We start from the raw sequence: 23953 nt of genomic DNA, 5'->3' as shown, positions 1-23953 counted from the left end.
CTATTAATTAAAAATGTTATATTTTCCGCCTTTTTAAATAAGTTTGTACAAAGATAAGGAATGCAAACAACACCGTTTATCCTTCAACACATTTGAAGCACATGATAAATGGCATCAGTTATGATGTATATATGCTTTCAAAATCGATTTCCATTAAATCAAAAGATACTAACTACATTAATGTTTCGCTTTATTGGAAAAATGTCTATCAAACAACACAATTTTGATTAATAAAGAATAATTTTATTCATCAAAATCTTTATTGAAACTGTGTACTTCTAGTATCCCGTGATGAATTGGAAAATTATTACTGCCTTTCTCAAAATTGTTGCTATCACACAAACTGCCAAAAGATAAAATAATTGATGAATTTGAAATAAAAATTTGATTGTGTTCCCATAACAACGAATCAAAAATGATTTATTTATTTCCTAAATGATCGTTTCTATTTGTTGACATATTATGTCAAATTAGCGTTTCATCTGTCAATATTGGAAAAGAATATACATATTTTCCTCGTCTCGTTTAATATGTAAACATAACCACTCGAGAGTTATAAACACACGACCAATCAGCGCGCCGGAAACCGGGTTGTCGTCTGTCGATTAAAGACCTCCCAGTTCAAATTACACGGCGCTCCGTCAGTCAGAAAAAAACATAACACTTTAATAACCGAATGAACACACAAAAACAACACGTTGTCAGTCGTAACAAAGAGAGTGTTTTACATTAATATTTCTTGTGGATAAATGTAAAATCTTATGAACATTGGATTTTTTAATTGGATTTATTTACCGCCATGATTTGGTGGCTAAAAATCTTAATTTGTACCTGTATTCATAGTATACTATTTTCCTTAATTACAGGTAAGTTACGATAAATTAGTTGTTTGATTCACGTTAAAGAGTTCAGTTTGCTCGCATCACCACTTCTCGATGAAGCACGTTGCCAAGTAGAATATTGCGTTTCCACCACATGTCAAACTTTGTTGATATATTTTACCAGAAAGCTTTTAACATCATTTCCATAAGAATTTTTTTAAGCAGTGCTTTACTTGCTTAAGTTAAATAGAGAATAAAATATGTGGTTTGTGTATTTTTGTATTAAGTATATTATATCTCAATGATAAAGAGCTTTTAACGTAATTTCCTTCATGGTGATATTGGAATTTTTATAAACAGGAAAGGGGAAATATTTTTCACTGTCGCTTAAATTGTTTTAAAACTGTTAAACCTTTTTTTTAAATGGTTTTAAAATTGTTAGCCATTTAGTTCTCTCATATTTATACCAGTATAAGACGTGGTCAATCTAAATATGTATTAAAGTAACCATTAAAGTAAATGTATCCATGACATTCTATTTGAAGATTTTTCATATATTTTAATTAAAATTCTTATGATAAGACACCAGTAAAGCTATTTCCTAAAAGATGTTCTGTCAGAAGTTATTGAAATAGATAACAAGCAGAGCCAAGCCCTTTAGCAAAAACATCGTTCAACTATGCTATGTAATGAATGTATATTTATTTGCAATAAAATATTAAACTTATTAGAATATATCCTGATACTTTGATCGTGGTAATGTCGGCTGAATTAAGTTAATGAGGTTTAGACGCCAGTAAGCTAATCTAATTTACCTTACATTAGAGAAAACAAATGCTGCCGTCGTCAGCCGCAATCATAAAGAAAAAAATTACACGGTTTGTCATAAAACGGAACATAAAAAATAGAAATGAAAGTACATATATCCTTTGAAATTCTCATAACTTTAAACAAGCTTTCACCATTTATTAACACTACAGTTTTTTTTAGTTTTTTTATTTCGGTATACAATTTTAAGGGAAAATTGATTCTCAGTATAAAATATATCACAAGTTTTGAACAATTCACTGTTTTTAGAGTTGGTATTTGTAATCTTTCCAAAATTTAAAACAAAATTATCCCTGATACATATAGACAAGAGTTGTGCATTTTATGTGTATTGTTAATAGGGGTTATCTTTTAATATTGAGTTTACCATACATGCACCAACTGTTTGATACTCTTCAGGCTACATAATTAGACGTGTTGTTTATAAATGGAAAAAGTCATGTTTTTATATACTTTTGTAACAAATCTCATTTAGTTTACATAAAGATGTGCACCACTTATTGCGGACCTCTTTTTGTATTGTTACGAGTTACAATTTATGACAAAAATAAGCAAAGACCCATCAAAACAACATCTGATAAACAAATTTAATAATACTTTTAGATATTTGGATGATATTTTGGCTCTCAATAATGACGACTTCAGTATGTATATTAATGAAATTTATCCTGGTGAACTCACTTTAAATAAAGCTTATACTAACAATGACCACTGCCCTTTCCTCGATCTTGATATCTATATCACTAACGGAAAGCTGAATACTAAAATTTATGATAAAAGGGATGATTTTTCATTTCCTATCGTTAATTATCCGTTTTTAGATGGTGACGTTCCCTTGTCACCATCTTACGGGGTTTATATATCTCAACTTGTACGATTCGCTCGTGTATGTAACAATGTTTTAGATTTTAACGAGAGAAATTTATGTATTACTGAAAAATTATTACACCAGGGTTTTCGATATCACAAACTAGTCAAAACATTTACTAAATTTTATCATCGGTATAAAGACATCATTCGTAAATATAGCTCAACATGCAGACTTTTTATACGTTCAGGTATTTCACATCCAATTTTTTATGGAAATATTCTTTATAAAGCACAAAGGTGTCAGTATTCACCTCATAAACTTACAAAACCTTTGAATAGACTTATTAAGAAGGGATATAATTACGATACTGTTGTCAAGTCATTAAAGATTGCATATTTTGGCGTTAATATTGAGTCACTGATAAGGTCTTTGCGTCGGAACTAAACACATTTATTCTAAAAACAGTTGTTGGCATGACACGGGTTATGTTCTTCTCACATATGTTATGATGGTATGATACTAAACCCCTTACGGGAAGGATTGTGCCTGATGTTCATATGATGAAATCATAATCTTTCAGTCAGTTTAATTGAAGTCTGGAGCTGGCATGTCAGTTAACTGCTAGTAGTCTGTTGTTATTTATGTATTATTGTCATTTTGTTTATTTTCTTTGGTTACATCTTCTGACATCAGACTCGGACTTCTCTTGAACTGAATTTTAATGTGCGTATTGTTATGCTTTTACTTTTCTACACTGGTTAGAGGTATAGGGGGAGGGTTGAGATCTCACAAACATGTTTAACCCCGCCGCATTTTTGCGCCTGTCCCAAGTCAGGAGCCTCTGGCCTTTGTTAGTCTTGTATTATTTAAATTTTAGTTTCTTGTGTACAATTTGGAAATTAGTATGGCGTTCATTATCACTGAACTAGTATATATTTGTTTAGGGGCCAGCTGAAGGACGCCTCCGGGTGCGGGAATTTCTCGCTACATTGAAGACCTGTTGGTGACCTTCTGCTGTTGTGTTTTTTTATTTTGGTCGGGTTGTTGTCTCTTTGACACATTCCCCATTTCCATTCTCAATTTTATTAATTAATTGAATATGATTTTTTCAGTAAAACCTGACGTTTGAAATCCAGGTCATTAGTCACTTTCAGAATCACGTATTAAAGATAAAAAATGACACGAAATGTATTTGGAAACAGAATTGACTAACATTTAGTATATAATAGATACATTTTTTTAGGAAAAAGGGGGGTGTAGATCAAACTCGTGTACCGTAACACACAACCAGTGAGTAATATCTTCCCCCTTTCTAGAACTTTAGCAATAACCCATGCTCCATATTATAAATTTAATGAATGCTCCCCTCTATTTTTATTTGGCCATCGAACCCATGCTCCCTCGATATGATAAACTTTATTGAATGTTCCCCTCTTTTTTATTAGGCCATGTAAACCACGCTCCATTTTATAAACTTAATTGAAAGTTTCCCTCTCTCTCGTTGGCCATCTAAACCATACTCTATATGATAAATGTTTCCCTCTTTTTATTTGGTCATTCTACCCATGTGCTCATATGTTAAACTTTTTTGAATGTTTTCCTCTTCTTATCTTATCATGTAAACCACGCTCCATAAAATAATGTTTTCCTCTTTGAATTTTTGCCATCTTAACCATTCTCTCTTTATATACATGTATATATGATAAATTTGATAAAATGTCGGTTCCCCCTGTTTTTATTAGAATCCATTTGATAAACTTGTTTCCCTCTTTCCATTTAGCCATATAACCCATGCTCCATATGATAACCTTTATTGAATGTTTCCCTCTTGGTCATGCTCTAAACTTCATTGTATGTAACGAATAAAATATATCCCCCTCTTTATGCTTTGTAATGCTCTAGATTATATAAAATAAATAAAATGTTTCCCCTTTTGATAAGCCTGAGAAACCATGCTCAGCGTTAGAATGTTTCACCTCTTTTCGGTTGGCGATCCAAACCATACTCTATATTATAAAATGAATGAACTGGTTCCCCTCATTTGATTTGGTCATCTGATTTATGCTTTTTTTTAATATAAAATCGAGGTTTGTCCTCTTTATATTTGGTCGTCTAAACCATCTTTCCTTTACCTTGGGATACATATGATACTTAAGTGTGTACTCTATGTTACACTTCTAGTATTGAAACATTCCCCCTTTTAAGATGCGACTATCTAAGTTGAATCCACACTCACTCTATAGTATAACAATTAGGAACTATCCAATTATTTTATATGACCTATGCTCTATGTTATATGATCCTCACTTTTTTATTAAATTTCTCGTTTTGTTTTAAAACAATTTTTAGGGGGATAAATATATCAAACTACATGGTAAGATATTTGTAAGGGAATATTAAATGTCAAGAAAACGACGTGTGAGCACACCTTCTAGTTTATATTTCACTACAAGACAAGGTATTCATTTCAAACAAAGAAATTCTACTTTTGTAATTTTACCAGCCTTCAGAATACCTCATTTTACTTATCGTACAAATCCAGTCTACGTGGGTTTTAAAACATTAATAGTGTTTCTTGATCGCTAATCTAGTTACTAAACACAATGAAACACGCTAGCTCGGTTCGTTGCCTCTTATTATAGATGAACTTTGCTGATAAAGTATATTTACCGTGGATTTGCACTGTAAAAACCTATTTTCGAACTCGTACCCTGTGTTCTAAGGTATTGTTACCAGTCTTTCATGTCGATGCTTATTATCCGCACAGCAATTATCCAACAAATTATACAAAATTGTTCCCCATTTATAATTTTTTTTAAATGTCTGTGTAAGAGGGTCATATTCGTAATCAGACATCAATTTGAGATATTTTGATATTTTCTTTTTAATGTGACTAAATTAAAACATCTACGTAACACTATACGAGCCATTAAAGTTGTAAATCAAAACATATGAAAAAGAAATGTAAAAGTATTAAAACATACGTCACATGATAGTAAAATAAAGTTGTAATGTTCCTTTAAGCTTCTGATTGATGGTGCTATTTTGATCTCTAGTTCTTAACACCTGTCGATATTTTGAAAAATTACAACTAAATGTAAAATCTAAATGTCGATACATTTTTGTTTGATACATTTATCTTTTTTTATTATTCTACATTTTGATACTGAAAACCATTACTTTCTATGTTAAATTTATAGAGATGGTATTGTACCATATATAAAGTAGCTCAATTATGTTCTGCTTTTTTTATTTTTAAAGACAAACCAAGCATATACATATTTTGCTAATGTATCTTTCCTAATAATGGATTGATATAAAAGAAGTTATTTGACCTCTTTCGTTTTACTCCGTTTGTGCAAGTACAAAGTCACATGTCTAAAGGGATAGAGCTAACATGGTCTGTTTCCAGGAGATGGTCGTCAGATATCCTGTCACTATTTCTATTCACAATATTATCAAAACCTTTTAACATTTAATTTGTAAAATGTCATTATAATACTTGGCAGTCATTTATCATTTTAACTACCTTTCCATTTCTGAGGCTAAATGTTCCCTTTTTGACCTGGACTATTTATTAGATTGATATACATTTTTAAAATCTACAAGAAAACATTAAAGTAAGATAGACTGTCTATAATTCTCAAATTACTAGTTAAATGCTGACTTTATATTAAAGTGATGTTATAATCCCTTTATCCAGTCTTTCATCCCCGCTTGTATGTATTGAAATTTAAACTGCGATGTCAATAGCAGGGCGGATCAATGCGTTTAAAACGTTTACCTTACTAGAAAAACAAACATTTAGTTAGGCATACAGATTTGTAAAGCTCTGCACAGCAGTTGGTCGTATTAAAGTCTATAAAAGGCTACATTAAAAAATAATAACCTTTTTCACAGTGGTGAAACATTAATCTTGATCCCATATGGTTTTAAAAAAAGGCAAACAACCTGTCGGTTTCGTCATATTGCAGATCGGTCAATATACTGACTCAGTATTTACAAAATTAACAGTACTCTTCAGTAGTATATGGAGATAGTACCCTAATAAACAAAGAAAGGGCACAAAGCATATTTGTAAATAATAAAGATTTTATGAAATGAAATGCACTAAAATGTATTTATATAAATATATAGTCAAATGAGCTCTGACAAAGTTACACATTTAAGAATCTATCCTATCACTTAGCTTGCTCTTAACGCATGCTTTTAATTATAAGAAAGTTATGATCACTCTGTCTCGAAGTAGAGAGGAAATGCTTGTTTGTGTACTTAAAATATTCATTGATGTTGGAGGGGTAATAGAGGGCAATAAATACGCCATCGTACTGGGTAAAATACTCGAAAGCAGTTAATTTTGATTTGTTTGAATTGCGACAATAAAGTATGAAGCACACATTTTGTTTGCTTTCCTGTGTGTAACACGTTGTAAAACAACAACACATTAAAGCTTTCGGCAACCATAAATTATACAATCACCTCAAGGATATTGTGTACTTTAAAACAAAGAACGGTGTTTGGAAGGAATGCAAAGCTAAATATTCCCAAGGTTCTATGTTTCCATTTACTTTTGATAATTTGGTATAAAGTCAGTTTTATCCTACATACAAATGTTATACAAGGAAAACAGAAGAACAGAAGATATAAACACATGATCGATTTTTTACCAGAGGGAGAAAGAAAGTGTTCATTCATCAAAATATGACAAATATTTCGAGCATTTAATAGCTTAAAATATTTGCATTTTTTTTTATAGTAAACTGAACACAGTTTATGTTTTTGAATATTGGAAGGTATGGTATATTTTTTTTTCAACTCCTACATGGTTGACGAACACATGCTAGTATATATACCGCCATTGAGATCGTAGCGCCACATTACCGCAAGTTATATATAACTGGTCACAGACCTGACAGTCCACACACTTGTTTCACTATAGGCACTTGTCTCTGAAAAAAAATCATTTATAATGTGTCTAGTATTTTTTCAGAAACAAGTGCTTGTGAGGCCGATTAAGAATGAGAACATCACATTTTGTGTACATTGTTTTCTCCATGGAGCTAGTGCACTTATATATTTTGTTTACGGTACTTACCATAACTTAATAACTAAATATTTGTTTTGGCATGGCGATTTGTCATTCTATCAACGATACCTTTCGTTCTGCCATAATCAACTTGCACTGTTAGTTTATATAAACATGATAGAGATGCAAACTGGATGCCATGCATTGCGATTTGTCTAACAAGATCTTTGTATTTTAACAACATAAGAAGAACATCATGTTAAGCCACAGTAGCTAGAACAGACTAAATGAAATGTGAAGTTTCATAGACATAGTTGTATAAAAAAATTATTACATGTAACCTTGCTTAGTTATTTCACTCTCGACTCGTGTACACGTATTCACGACATTACATATACGTAAATTAATTAGACATTAAATTTTTCAATAAAATTGAGAACGGAAATGGGGAATGTGTCAAAGAGACAACAACCCGACCATAGAAAAAACAACAGCAGAAGGTCACCAACAGGTCTTAGCGAGAAATACCCGCACCCGGAGGCGTCCTTCAGCAGACCCCTCAACAAATATATACAAGTTCAGTTATAACGTAACGAGTGGACAGCCTCATTGCTTTCAGCTTTGCCGGAAGATGTATAAATTATCATTACGCTAGGTCAGCATTAAATACGTTTCCTCTTTATAGTCCGCAACCGAAAAATGAAAAGAAAGTCATGCATCTGAGTTTCCCCATTAGTTATTTGATTTTGCCATGTGATTATGGACTTTCCGAATTGATTTCCCCCTAGATCAGCATTTTTGTGATTTTACTTTTTAGTACTGTAGGATTAGTGATTTGAAATATACTCTTTATTGCAACTTCAAAAAAGTATCCATTTCATATTTCATTTGATGACGATTTGTTAACTGTTGCTAATCTCTGAACCAGATTTTTTGTATGACAAGTGTACACAGTACCCTCTTCAAGAGAATATAAAGTTCAATTAATGTGTGACTATCCTGTGCAATGAAACTAGAAATGGGAATTCGAACACGATCCATTGTTTTAATTTAAAAAAAATAAATGAACGTAAAGCATACTACGATCCAATTCAATTATTTATTTTTGTATTCCCAGACATAATGAATTCCCGTCTGTAACAACATGACTAACGGTTGACATATGAATATTGAAAAGTTACAAATATATGCGTGTAACTGTATGACAAGTATAACCCTTTCATTCTTTAGATATGTTCTTTAGATATGTTCTTGTTCCTCAATCTTTGGGTTTCTTTGTTGTGTTTTGTGTATAGATTTTTTGTCTTTCCCTATTTTTTCGCAAGTTTTCTTGCTATGGCATTAGCAGTTTTGTCAGTTTTGCTTTATGAATTACAATATCCGGTTGGTGGCCTATTACATATACCCTCATGTTGATGTGAGATTTTCTTTTTCTTTCTACCCACTAGACGTAAAGCTGCAAACAACAACCAACCAATCAGATTAAACCTGTGAGTTCATCAGACTAAGAACACATCTATAGGTCTATATGCGGCTGATGATGTCGTTGATGTCTCAATAAGTCAAGTCAGAATCCTGCTGATGGAAATATAAAAACATACAATGTATGTGTTTTCGTGAGGCTGCAGATTAATTTCAAGATACTTTGTATTTTGATTTTAGACCCCTTTGTGGTTATACACAACTTCATCGACAGTTACTTTGTATTTTATAATCCTGGTACTTTTGATAACTATTTAGACCTCTAAGTCTTTGTGGTTATGATACACAACTACATCGGCAGTTACTTTGTATTTTGATTTTAGACTCTTTGTGGTTATAATATACAACTACATCGGCAGTTACTTTGTATTTTGATTTTAGACTCTTTGTGGTTATGATACACAACTACATCGGCAGTTACTTTGTATTTTGATTTTAGACTCTTTGTGGTTATGATATACAACTACATCGGCAGTTACTTTGTATTTTGATTTTAGACTCTTTGTGGTTATGATACACAACTACATCGGCAGTTACTTTGTATTTTGATTTTAGACTCTTTGTGGTTATACACAACTTCATCGACATTTACTTTGTATTTTATTTTAGACTCTTTCTGGTTACGATACACAACTTGCTACATCGGCAGTTACTTTGTATTTTGATTTTAGACTCTTTGTGGTTATGATACACAACTACATCGGCAGTTACTTAACAGTTATATAACCTTCCTAACACCTTGATCGAGGTAGATAAAGAGTTTGATTTAATATTAAGCTATAATTCAACATTTATTCTGAGTTTCTTCGCACGTTTGACACTACAGGTCATCTCAACACAACAACATAAATACTGATAACATTTTTGGTACACCTTAAACGACATCTGTCATAAATTTACCTGCCTTTCAGGTGGCGTCCTGTCGATTTACATGTGTACAAGATACACAATCACGACAGTGGCATTTTTAAAACTCCAAAACTCAGCACGAACTTTCCCAAAAACCAGATCAGTTGTGAAGTTTCAAAAACTCTGAAGATTTTGTTTGACTTTGCATTTCTGTGTTGCGATGTTGATCGACTTGATAAAACACGGAATGCAATCTTAATAAGAAACTTGTTTTAACTTTTCTGATCATTTTAAACTCTTATCTACTTTTATCATGTTATGTAAGAGTTCAGCGAAGAAGCTATTATTAAGATAAAGTTTAAATAGGAAATGATCATGCATTATTGTCTTCATTCAAAAAGTTGTACTTTACTTAACTGGATGTCAGTCGGGAAGGCAGTGTAATTTGCCTCGTCTTAAAATTAAAATTGACGTTAATGAGTAATGGCATTAATAGTACATATTAAATTTATTGTATTCCATTCAAAGCGAAATCTTCAATTTAAAAATATTGAACAGACTAAAACATGAATAATACGTTTTTTTGCAACTTGCTTCTTACTTCGTTTGCATTATTGTTGCAAAAAAGAATGTTTAACTGAAGTTTCGTTTGTAAACTGCTTTTAATTCATTTTTGTTCCTTTGACCTCATATACTATTGCTTCACCCTTTGTTTTCACGAGTCCTCACTGATTATCTCAGATTAGCAGCGTCGGCATATGTATTCTGTGATATACGTACCTATTATTATTTAAGCCTAATTATATTCCACGCTGGTGTCAAGAGACTCGCCAAAAACGAATTCAACTGCAGTACTTAGCACAGCTCTGTTTTACGTTCATTATCTTCTCCCGGTTAACAGTTCAAAGTCGAGAAGGATAATCATTGTGTCGCGCAGAAGTTTTACATTTATTTGTCTCAGCAATGATAATATTCCTACATTGTCATATATAGGCTTCAATATAGTATCCAGATTTTCTTTGGTTTCAGACTAATTGTCTCCATGTTCAAAGCCAAAATAATACTTTGAGACACTTAGCCATGGTTTTATAAGTCATATTGACTATTATGGTAACGTAGATTGACAATCCAGACGAATCACAGACTTTTTATTGGGGTAAAACAAAAAGTTGTTTGGATCAATTCTCTACATTTGAGATTAGATAGAGCATTAAATGAAACAGTGTCTGCAGAGTGATGATGAATTATTAATAGTAAAACACTTTTAGTCCGAGACAGAAATATTGCTAGTCCTTTGTCTGGGAGAACCAAAGCAAAACCTTTATCCAGTATGGTTATCATCTTTAATAAATTCAGATTTCTCAGCAAAACAGTTAGTTTATAGAATATTTCAAGTATTTGCTGTCAAAGTGATTAAAATATAGCGAAATTCGCCATGTTTACGGACTATTGCATTCTGATGTTTTATGTCGGGTTTAAAAGCTCTTCAGAGCTTATGTTTGTACTTGCAATGTTTATACCGACTCTAAATAAAGCTTAATGTCTTACGTCTTATGTTTGTACTTGCAATGTTTATACCGACTCTAAATAAAGCTTAATGTCTTACGTCTTATGTTTGTACTTGCAATGTTTATACCGACTCTAAATAAGCTTAATGTCTTACGTCTTGTGTTTGTACTTGCAATGTTTATACCGACTCTAAATAAGCTTAATGTCTAACGTCTTATGTTTGTACTTGCAATGTTTATACCGACTCTAAATAAAGCTTTACGTCTTATGTCTGAGACTGGACTGGTAAATAATTGAGACCCCTACCCACTTTAATTTAAAACGGCTACTTTTCTACATTGGTTAGCTATATAGAGGTATAGGGGGAGGGTTGAGATCTCACAAACATGTTTAACCCCGCCGCATTTTTGCGCCTGTCCCAAGTCAGGAGCCTCTGGCCTTTGTTAGTCTTGTATTTTTTTAATTTTAGTTTATTGTGTACAATTTGGAAATTAGTATGGCGTTCATTATCACTGATCTAGTATATATTTGTTTAGGGGCCAGCTGGAGGACGCCTCCGGGTGCGGGAATTTCTCGCTACATTGAAGACCTGTTGGTGACCTTCTGCTGTTGTTTTTTTATTTGGTCGGGTTGTTGTCTCTTTGACACATTCCCCATTTCCATTCTCAATTTTATTTAAGACTTATAAAACAATTGTTTAACATCCAGAATGGTATCTTTACATCTTATAATGCCATTTTCTGTTCTCACCAGGTTGCCATAAAGTAAAAAATGAGAAACATGCTAGCATCAATCCTTCCATAACATAAAGATACAATATTTTATTATCCCCATTCAACTTGTAAACATGCTATGATAAAAAAAAGTTGGAAGCCAACATTGGGTTATAAAGATAAGAAAGATTTTGTTGAGAAGGGTAATATTAAAACACAGTCTGTCGCGTGCACTCGTAAAACCATGCTTCCCGTGTTGATTTAGATACTGTAAAAGCGTGACACTTTCCTGTCATAAATATCAATTTGAGAAAAAAAGAACGTAAATATTGTTATATTCTCTCATAAAAAAGTTCGTTTACGAATATTGTTTCTAATGATTTCAATTCTTGAATCGTGATGTAATATAAAACAGAATCAGAGTCAACCATAAACACTAATGTCTTCCTCTGAAAATATATAGAAACTTTTCGCTTGTGTTCATTGTCCTATTCTCTGTTATGTCGTATACAACACCAATCGTGTCACGTCTATTGTTTTCATCTTCCTTTATTTTCTGTCTGAATTGTTTGATTTTAAATAGAAAAAAAATATGTAAGCGCATGCGATTTTAACAGGGATATCACATTAACAGAAATGCGGGTACATGTCCCTGAGACAAGACCTGACACAAACTCTTTTTTTAACAAAAAGGCACCATTTATCAAACCTAATACCTTCTCGGTCATATTGATTAGCTAGATCGTATAACTATAATTAACTCCAAATAGTAATACAAGATAGTACAAAACAGTTTTGAAATTTTAGAATACCAACTTATTTTATTCCAATAATTGAACTTTATCGTGGAAGTTTAGATCTTACAGAAGAAGCTTAGCTAATGTTCATTCGCCTGTCCGAATCTCGTAATGAGTGTTCTTTAGATAAATCTTTATGTTAGGTGCTTGAAAGAATTTTGTAAGATGACAAGTCTTTGACAGTCTCCCTAATTTTTTTCTGAACTCTTGGCTTTTTTGGGTGTCAAATATTGTAAAGACAATTGTACTTTATTAAAAGCTGTTTTAGAGTTACCTTTCAGATGTGTTATAGGTTTGGTTTCGTTGAAGTGTGTGCAAGCCCTCAAGTTCACTTAAAACATAGAAAGCCTGTCGAAACTGCAAGAATCACAAAAAAATCACATTATGAAAAAGATGCCATCATTGTCACGAAAAGGGAAACAAATATTCGACATGTCGCTTAGTGCTGAAAAGTTTCATAGCAAGGTCCTGCGTTGGACAAGGCTTGATGTGATAGCTGAAATGTCAAGTTGATTAACGATTGGGTGGATAAAATGTGGATAGCCGACATTACAATTCTTATATATCAATTGAGGTTCCGATAGTTCCTCAGAGTTTGACCATATATGTAAGTCAAAGACTGTTTAGAGCGAAGGATGTCCATATTGGAATACGAGTAAGATGGCGATGAAATTTATTTTGGAAATTTAAGAATTGAAGTATTAAAACCAATTGCTTTGATCAATCCACCTGTATATTAAAGTCTTAACATAAGTTGCAGGAATCTCTCTTTGAAAGTGCATATCTGTGTACAATCAATAAGTAAATAATATTGTATATGACATATTGATGATTCATTACACGGTGTAGAGTTAAAGTAGCCCAAGGGGACTTTACACTTGGGCAAATATCATAAAGTACAAAAGTAACAGAAGGCGAGAAAAGGTGAACATTTGCAATGTTTCTGATGTTAAAAGGATTTAAAAATATCTCGTGGTTAATAGCATAGAACAATCTTTAAAATGTAGAACGTATGATTAAGTATTTTCCTCCTGGTAACTGGTGTTTCTTTTAATATTATTTAATGAAATAGAGATATGTATCATTTCTTACAGGTATAAAGGCAAATGTCTTTTGATTCACTGTACAGATAGTTATGAGCGCAAACGTATACACTGTTAAAAGTGTTATAAATAGCTATCCTATAGATCATCTGAGTCGTTTATATACGTGTTGCACTTTATTTATTTTACTTTCTAAATTATAATAAAAAATCCAAACATACACGTTTGAGTTATTATAAAGATGCATATAGATTTTATTTTCGAGATGGCCCTTTTTACATAACGAGGTATAAAAGACAATTTCACTGATGATCACTGATTGTTTCTAACACCAGAGCCATATCTAAAAAGTCATTAAAATTAAGTTTCATAACTTTGTGTGTATACTTTGATATTCAAACAATATCATGGGTTATTTCAAAACAGAAGAGCAAATCATAAACGCTTGAGGGTAGCTCACTGAAAACAAGACTTTTTACAGATATTGACAAACGTTTGGTCTTTATGAAAACATATTTACAAAAGGACATTCTTAACAAAAACCTAAATTCCATAAAAGTAAAGTTATGTTTTACCTTTTAGATACACATCAATTCATTTTGGTTTCCTTTGATGCAACAAGTTTAGGAAAAAAAAATCGCAATTTTGTGAAATATGTTTTAAACTGCAAGATGTATTACAGTAAATCGGCACTGATTATTAGTTCTACTAAAACATAACACACAATTTTTTACAAATTAATTTTATTTCAGTGGTTGTTTATTTTTATCACCGAAATTTGATGAAAACATACTTTTTTGTTGGGATAAGAAAAGTTTCACGTGTTTCTATTTATATAAATCCTTTTAACTTCTCCAAGGAAGCAACTATAAGAATTCTAAAAAAAAATATTTTATAAACCTTGTGGTCAGTAATATATTTTATGTGAAAGAATTTGACAATGTTTAGATTGTTCTGCTCGTGAACTACCCACGAAATAATTGCCACTGGACATCATAAGCAAAAATATCAACCAATATGTTTTCATTTAAACGAATTCACTCAAGTGTGTGTAACAGTATTGGAACAAAATTCATAATACTGATGAAAATTTAATAGTTTTAATTAGATATACACCAAATACAATTTGTTGACAAATTTGACGATTTTAATAAATTTGACTAACACATAAGACGATAACTTATATATAATGAAAAAAAAAATGAAAAAAATCTTTCTTTTCAGTTTGGAGTTGTTAATCTTTCAGTCTTTGTAATTAATAAGTATAAAATCGGAAATATGAGACTTGTATAATTTGTCGTATCTGTTAAGGTTTTGTGAAACCTGACTACTATACGTGGCTGTGATGTAGTGCAAATCCTTGTTAACAGTAATTTTGAATTGATTAAATGAAAGCCTTGTGAAATAAGAACGCTTCATCCTCCATAATAACCAACATTTTTACATAACGACGTGATTCCACTAATGAAGTAATTATGGTCTGTAGTCAGTCTGTCTTCTGATGAAAAGGGTTAGAGAATGATCACTGATAACCATTCACCCCAAACACATTCTGGCGACTACACGTGCAGCTGTCGTGTCAAGTAGGATACTAATTTTCGTCTGAAATTTAAAAAGTACCTCCAAATTCCATTTACTACAATGAAAGTATTAATTTTCTATTATATTTGCTAAATCAATTTGTCATAACTTGTAAAAAATATTGTAATTTCCTATAATTTCGAAACAACGGAGTAATTTTCATTTCAATATAAGTTCATTACTTACTATAGAAATTTAATATTAATTTTAAAATGGATCATTTTACATTTAAGTCTATTTAATTTCCTCTTACTTCAAATCAACATTTTAAAAGTTAAATCGATGGTAAGAACTGATAAAATTGTTATTTGGCGATTTAGCGAATTAATGCGTCTCCCAGACCAGATTACAAGCGCCAACTAGATTATGTCATTGAAGATTAAAAAGTTTATTCTTTTTGGAGACCAAAGGTGAAATGTTCGGGTGGTTGTTAGATAGATGATATACATGTTTTCTATTTAAATTTGATAATTACATTTTTTTTACATATGATAATGTATTAAATATATGACGAGATATGTATCTTAACAAATAATATGTCAAATTCTTAAATAATAATATGGTATGGACCAACAAATTGTCAGCAGACTAAAATTCTACCAATCCGATTTCACAGTGTGTTAAAGCGATAAAATATTTCCACAAAGTAAACTAGCATTTCATTTTATTTAAGGATTGTGCAGATACGAATACATATTTTAAATGCAAAACTCAAAAAAGCTTAACAGTTTATGTGTCTGTTTATTCTCAAAACAAAAAGGCAAAAAGCAGAAAATGTATTTTCAGTGGGCATTAGGAGCAAAAATTAGTCAGTTTAATTTGTATTAACGTGAGGCTACATTGTATATATAAAATACATTAAAATATTCAAACTAAAAGTAAACGTCTTGTTTAAATGTACAAGTTGCTTGACAGATAATTTTATTGCATTTTCAAACCAGTTAAATGGCTTGGAACAAGCAAGTTTACAGTCTTAATTTAGTTGTAAATACTGTATGCATCAAATGGTAAAGCAATAGTTTTTTACAATTATCTAAAAAAAATCAACATGAAATATCGAAAACTATTAAAAACACATTTATTTAAGATAAATCATAGATAATTTTTTCATCTTTTGATTTTTAGACACGTGTTATGTAATTTAAATTGCAAGTTCAGTTTTAATTTAACGACGCAATGTAATTTGTTTCAATGAAATGATCAAAATTGTATCGCAATACCGGATACACAGAGTCTAAAACTGTTTTTTTTTTATAGTTTAATTGATACAACAATAAGTTTGAAACTTCGTTCACATTCTTGTTCGTTGCAAACGAAATACATATATAATTACACTACATAAATCAAACAATTCAGAATTATCTTTAAATGTAAGATATTTTGATGTATACATTAAATTGTCTATGATAAAAAAAAATATAAATTTTGAAACACAATTTTAAATACCAGCATACACACTTTCAAACATATTCACACACTCTCAATCTTCTACCACACTTCAATCTCAGACTTCGATGCATTACAACACTTTTATGAGCACGTGATCATCCGGACGTGCATTACATATATCAATATTATATGTAAACTAATGCGGCACATGAACTCCCGGACGTGCATAACATATATCAATATTATATGTAAACTAATGACAGCTTTATGTTAACCAAAAAAATTAAACAGTATTCTTTATTACAAAGATGGTGCCTAATATCCAACTGTAAAAATAAAAAGCAATCTTAATCGTTCTTTTGTAAATTTAGATTCCTTAGAACTGTTTTCTTTATCTTTAACATGTTTTTATATTGCATTTATGTAAACTAAGAAATTGCTTCCTCAAAAAGAAATGAAAACAAGAGTCTTTGATACCACTATTTTTGTTTTAATTTTGATTTCAAAAATTGTGTTTGTTATTCACCGAAAAATGTTGAATGGTTAGTTTAAGGGTGTGATTCATGGGCGGACAAATGCACGAAAAATTATCAAGTTAATTGAAATTTATTATATTTCAAATTATAAATAATGCACATATGTAAGTAATTATCATAAAGTACTAGTAGATAAAAAGCTAATTTATCAATAAATTTTCACCTATTACATAACAAGTGCAGGCAGAAACAATAAATAATCTCTGAATTTTAGTGATAACATGAGTTATTTTTGCAAGAGTTAAAAGAAATAATGCATAGATTTTCTGAACACTTTTCATCTTTATTATATATCCGCTAGAGTGCAACTTAATAAGATACTTCTGTTATATTAAGAACATATTCGTTGCCTCCATTTTGTTTTTTAACATGCTAAGTTTGAAGCACTTTGTATAGCGCTGTTTTCCTTTTGAACCTCAATGAGACGCCCAGTAAATGTCGAAGGAGGACATTTTTTAAAACTTGTGTATGATATCTATCCTTAAATCTATTCCTGTTGTCAATGTAAGACGTTTGACCGCGACACGAGTGGTCATTTATTGTCCTTAATAACATTAGCCTTTTTGCCAATGTCCAGTGAACAGTGACAGCGAGGTTAAGCTATGAATCAGTGGTGAATTTGACAAGCAGACGAGAATGCTTACAATATCACCACTTACTTTTAATGATAGCAAAAGTTTACTGCTCAGATTGTGTCTACTGATAATATGTATAAAAAAAGTGTTAAAGGTCGTTAAACTGTTTAACAATTCAGGGGCGGTTCTAGGGTCAGAGGAAGAAGTGATGTTTTTGTCAAAAATGGCTAAAAAATGCTTTTGTTTACGATTTTTATAACAACATTTTTTTTCGATCAACGTTGGGCTTCGAATCCCTCCCCTTTTATCTTAAAAGAAGGGCGAAAGGTACAAGAGGGACAGTCAAACCCATAGATAAAAAATAAACCGACAACGCCATGGCTAAAAATAAAAAAGACAAACAGACAAATAATAGTACAGAAGACATACCATAGAAAACCAAAGACTAGGCAACTCGAACCCCACCAAAAACAGGGGAGGATCTCTGACACTGCAATTTTTTCCTAATTACTAAGTCATATCATGACATCAAACATGTCAACTTTTTTTTATGCGCATACATTAAATATCTGAAGTTGGTTTATTCTATATATATTCAATTAGCATAGGGCGTGATTGCTTCCTCCTTTATAAAACTTGTTCCGAGGTCTGTACAGTATACGATCTGATCTGTGTCATCTTGCTTGTACGCTAAGCAGGGACACAGGATATAAAATAAAATTGAGAATGGAAAGATATGTATGTTTATCAAACTGTTAAACATGGAATTAGAGAAAAAAACACGAATTACTCGTTATTAAAATTGTAATTCCAACGTGAAATATAGTTTAAATGTTCAAATCCCCCGATTCACGTGATATATCTTACAATATGAGAAAGTACTATAAAAGTTCCGCGACGATAATTTTCTTGTTGCTTATTGATCCCTATGGATATATACCCGTCCTAAAACTTTAAATATATATTTCCTCCACCTTGTCATTCAGCTCCAAACTCGCACGAATTGAAGTTTTCCGAAGGTTTTGTTATTCAACAATCAATCTAGTAGAAACGTGATCTGGCATCTGTTTATCATTGACAAAGCAATGATTACAATATAAGTACATGTTTTGTTGCATGCAATGTAGTGATTAATTTTGTCAAATTGATTGTAACTCGACTAAGAGGCACGGTTAGGTATCATTGTTTATATTAGAACTAAATTCGGTCAAATAAAACACATTGATTTTTATGCCGGTAACTCGTTTCAAAGAATAGTGGTTCCTTTGTATTGTTTATGGTGTTGTCGGGTACTTGAACGATCAGCATTATATATTTCCACCGATTACGCTTTTTCAATATGTGACTAATAACACATGAAGTAATTTTTCTGTGTATAACGGTACCCTTACATTAATGTTAAATGTTTGATTCGGAAGACTTGATTGACTGATTTTCAAAATTACGCTATAGCAGATTGTTAAAATATACCGAGTATTTTTTTTTTATTCATTTCGATTTTGATGTAACAAATAATACAGAACATCTAATATATACCATTTGATGTTTTATGCTTTTGTACCCTTTGGGATATTATGATGAATATAGACATCACCAACACTGTAAAGAGCGAACAAAAAAGCAACTTCTTGCTAAGATAGGCATTTTTCATCTTTTAATTATTGCTAAATCGACGGTTTTGTCAATAGATGTGAAGCATATGTCTGAACCAAAACTGTAAATGTGTTTTTCAGTTGAAAAACCATAAAAAAAATAGAGTTTCTTCGTTATTTCTGTAGTATTATACTATACTACCCTTTATCTGTTTCGTGGCGTTAATTCAAAACACCATTTGATACAAGTGAAATAAAATGCCAAATTGAAACATCTGAACACGAAGACCTTAATACAAGACTTAGGGTTAATGATGTGAGCATAGACTGTCATACAAGTGCGAGGTTTATCTAGCTATAAAACCATGTTTCGTCCATCATTTTCGACATAAGGCAATGTCTGTACCATGTCAGGAATATGACAGTTGTTTCTCATTCGTTTGATGTGTTTGAGCATTGGATTTTGTCATTTGATAAGGGACTTACCGTTTTGAATTTCCTGGGAGTTAGATATTTCTGTTATTTTTCTTTATACATATGCTGCTTTAAATGCATTTGCTTTATTGAAAGCCAATTGTTTACAATTTAATTATAATTTACAGGTTTAGAATGTGAATGTTCAACGTATGAATGTTTGTCGGAGAGAAGGAGAACATGTACAGCTAGTCATTCGTGTTATAGTCAAATGACCAATGATATTGTAGAGAGAGGATGTATAGATAGAAAAACACCATTACTGTGTGAAAATCAACGTCCAAACAAGAAGAAGATAGCTAAACTAATGGCTGGTTGGCCTGTATTACATTGTTGTCGTGACAAAGACTTTTGTAATAAAGGTGTTGTACCAACGGCACCTCCCCAAAATAAAGGTGAGTGAGATATACATCGTCTGCTAAAATTATACAAACACTAGAACATGTTAAGATAATATACAATAATATTGTAGGGAAATATGAATTCCTGAAGTTAAGAAAACCAAAACAAGTTTAGTTCGCTAAAAAGCTTTGGAATGATTCGCTGTATCATAATTTTGAGTTAGACGTTGTTTATGTGCTTGTTTAAGTGTGGAAAGGTGTAATCTATCTCCGTTGCATATACTCATTATTAGCTGGTCTTAGATGGGTGCAATTCTACTTCTACTTCTACCACTAAGTGACCACTGTCGCTAGGTTGACCGTCCTGTCAGTTTGAATTGCGCCGGAATTCTTAACAAGTTCAAAAATAATTTATAACAGAAAGAAAACAATATTGGAAAACCAAATATTGTATAGTTTAAACGATATGGTAAATAATTCAATTTGAACAAAACAATTTTAATGGATATATTTTCTGTTTTCAGATCTTCCAGGTTTGACATCAGAAGAAGATACACACGATTATGTGGATGAACATCCAATAGAGACAATAACAGAGAAGACAAACTGTCCTCAATCAGTTTTAAATTCCGGAAACGGAAACTCCGGGATGATAAATCCTATCTACATTGCAGTTCCAGTTGCAGGACTGTGTGTACTTCTAGCCCTCATTATATTTGCGATGTATCTGTTACGGCGGAGAGGAGACTATTATGAACGATATCCTTATCCTCCAGTTGTGACAATTCCACGTCATCATGTTAGTTGCAAAGACTCAAAATGTGCGCCATCATGTAAACTAAACCGATGTACAGACAGTGAACGATCTTCTTCCGGAAGTGAAACTAAATTATTTTTATAAATCTATTTCTTCTTCATTATTTCCATTTATCAAAAACTTCTGTAAAATGATAAACGACAAAACATTTACTGCACTGGATATATAGATCACTATTAATGCAGGTCAAAAACAAGTAGACATTTTCTCCCATTTTGATTTCTTACGTTTCGTCCGTACATATTTTTATACAAAATGTTCACACCGTGGTACTGAACGGAAATTTACATTTAGTTAAGTGTCTGTAAACACGTAGATTAAAAAAATTGAAGACCAATTTCAGGGATGCATATATCCTATCATGTTTATAATTCTTCTGTTATATACAGATATTTATGTTTAAAAGATTTTTTGATAAATGGCATTGAAAGAGCGAACATTATTTATATACATGGACGCGTGTGTGTGTGTGTCTGTTTGTGGGATAATAGCACAAATGACAAATAATATATCAATGGAATATGTGAATCGATTTGTATGGTATAACTTTTGGGTGTATTGTTGCAGAGGATTGTATTTGTGTGTGGTGTGTGTTTGTATATGGGTAAATGAGACAAACAGTTTACAAACATATGTGAGTGCCTTGTACATGTGCAAGATAAGTGCTAGATTTGATTTAAATGTTATTGAAAGTTAAATGCTGTGATAAATCTACATGTTTTTAAATGATAAGGAATAGCGTTTGGTGCATCTTAATAATCAATACAGTTAGTGAGATAAATAATAAAAGTGAAATATGATATAATTTCCATTCTAATAGGTATATGGGGAATGGCTGATGTTCCATTAAGCAGCATGTGGTGTCTTACTCTGGACACTTCTGCTATTGTTATGTAATATATACACTAGTACTGTTTTTACATACTCAATTTTAGTTGACAAAACTTTCAACAACTTTAAAACGTTGCCAACGGTCCCATTAAAGCAGAGAACGAAGTCAACTTCAAGAAGGATAAAACCGAAAATACAGAGTTGTTGAATAAACTAACAATAACACTCAATACTGTTTTTGCCAAAAACAAATCAGCTTTTTTATATTAAGATAACTCTTTGGACCAAAATTATCATGCTTAATGAAACTTCAAATTTTGAAAAGGCAGCGCTTTCGTCACTCATTATAAAATACAATTTATAATCTCAGGGTTTTATATGTCTCACTTCCACTGGACGGGAGTAACTATTAGTCATCATTGCGCATGATTCATTTCTGAATCTGTATAGCACATTTTCACATTATTGTCATAAATTTACAGAGTTATTTAAAAAGATAAAATATAGTTTGCACATTCATAATTTTATGTTATTTTAAGTTAAATCATTTTAAATGTGCGAATGTTTGTATATTTCATCATTATCAATTGTAAATGAAATTTAGATTTAACCATTTAATGATATGAATTTAACAATATTTGAAATGTATGACCATTAATTCATTTTATTATTTAATTTGACGGGTTTTTTTTCAGTACCGGTACTATAATATTTTCAGACGATCAGTTTTCAACTTATTTAGACATGTCACAAGATGGCCATTTTGGGTTCAATCAAATCGTAAATATACACTTGAAGAAATTATCAAATAAAGCTTTAAAATCCTCTTTTTGTTAAGTGGAAGTTTTACCTTTATGGTTGTTCATTAAGTAAAACAAGACATGTTTTACAATTCGCAAATGTGATCGTTCTTGAAGCTTACATTTTTCTGTTATGTGATTAGCTGAACCTTGATGCACGATCTTGATGTTAATGTCAAGATATAAAGGTGGTCTAAATTTTGTAGTCTACTGACATTTTTAAAAAAATATTTCAAACTAATTTTCTTTAAAAACACCAAGTATTTAAAATGGATTTTTTTATAATTAAATAGAAACATGGACGAATATGTTAGTTATACGTCCTTGATAGAAACTAGTTTGCATTACAATACAATACAATGAAGCAATGGCTTTTAAGCAAATTTCAAATAATTTTGATAAAATCATACGAAAAAATCCATTTCAACATTTTAACCACAACTCTAGTTTCCGTAGCACAAATAAATAGGATCAATTCATTATTGTGTAATCGACGATTTTATCGCTTCTAGAAAAACATTTCATAGTTATGCTCACCAACTTTCCAATAGAACGAGTGACACTGCTATATGCTCTGTTACTGACTAAAAATTTGTATTTTATTAGTTTTATTAAAAAAAATATGAGCAAAATAATCAAACCATTTGTATTCACCAATATATTTTTCTTTTTCAAACGATCTCAATTCGTCTTTAACCTCAGTGCGGAACTTTCATTAAATTCTCTTAGCACATAACAAACGAAATTTTCGTTTAAATTCTCTGCGATGAAAAGTAAATATTAAATGCATTTATGCATTACATTTATTTGAAAGTTATCTAAAATCATGATACTATATCTAGTAAGTGTAAATAGAAACACTCAAATAATAAATTTTGCTATTTAAATGTGCCATTTATTCATCTATATTTTGCCGGTATTTTGCAATCATTGTTTTCTGTTGTATTTTGTTGTTTAAAATGTATATTAAAAGAGATGGGATAGTGGGGATTTTTTTTATAAATAAAACGAATTCTTAAATAAATCTTTATGTATTATTTATTCCATTTAGACATTACATGAAACAAATAACATCTGTATCAAAGACATTATACTCTGCTTAAATCTTACTTTGATGATACCAGATCGGGTTCCAAAA

The 23953-nt window shown here is 31.3% G+C and overlaps 1 protein-coding gene across 1 annotated transcript; it reads left to right on the top strand.

Moving 5' to 3' along the window:
* The first annotated feature begins 615 nt into the window (after window positions 1–615).
* Window positions 616–23833, top strand: LOC134706361 (uncharacterized). Its single transcript, XM_063565242.1, has 3 exons — window positions 616–866; window positions 20155–20421; window positions 20892–23833. Exons 1-3 carry the CDS (start codon window positions 800–802, stop codon window positions 21266–21268), a joined length of 711 nt encoding a protein of 236 aa, XP_063421312.1. The 5' UTR covers window positions 616–799; the 3' UTR covers window positions 21269–23833.
* The last annotated feature ends 120 nt before the right edge of the window (window positions 23834–23953 follow it).

Source organism: Mytilus trossulus, chromosome 2 (genome assembly GCF_036588685.1).
Source record: "Mytilus trossulus isolate FHL-02 chromosome 2, PNRI_Mtr1.1.1.hap1, whole genome shotgun sequence".
Classification (NCBI taxonomy): Eukaryota; Metazoa; Mollusca; class Bivalvia; order Mytilida; family Mytilidae; genus Mytilus; species Mytilus trossulus.
Note: the sequence above shows the minus strand (reverse complement) of the source record. Positions and strands in the feature narration are given on the sequence as shown.

What these genes read in the sequence shown, in the direction of transcription:
- LOC134706361 (XM_063565242.1), top strand. Translation starts at nt 800, where the DNA reads ATGATTTGGTGGCTAAAAATCTTAATTTGTACCTGTATTCATAGTATA. An exon ending in ACTATTTTCCTTAATTACAG is followed by an intron (nt 867 to 20,154) that starts GTAAGTTACGAT and finishes TATAATTTACAG; the next exon opens with GTTTAGAATGTGAATGTTCA. An exon ending in GGCACCTCCCCAAAATAAAG is followed by an intron (nt 20,422 to 20,891) that starts GTGAGTGAGATA and finishes TTCTGTTTTCAG; the next exon opens with ATCTTCCAGGTTTGACATCA.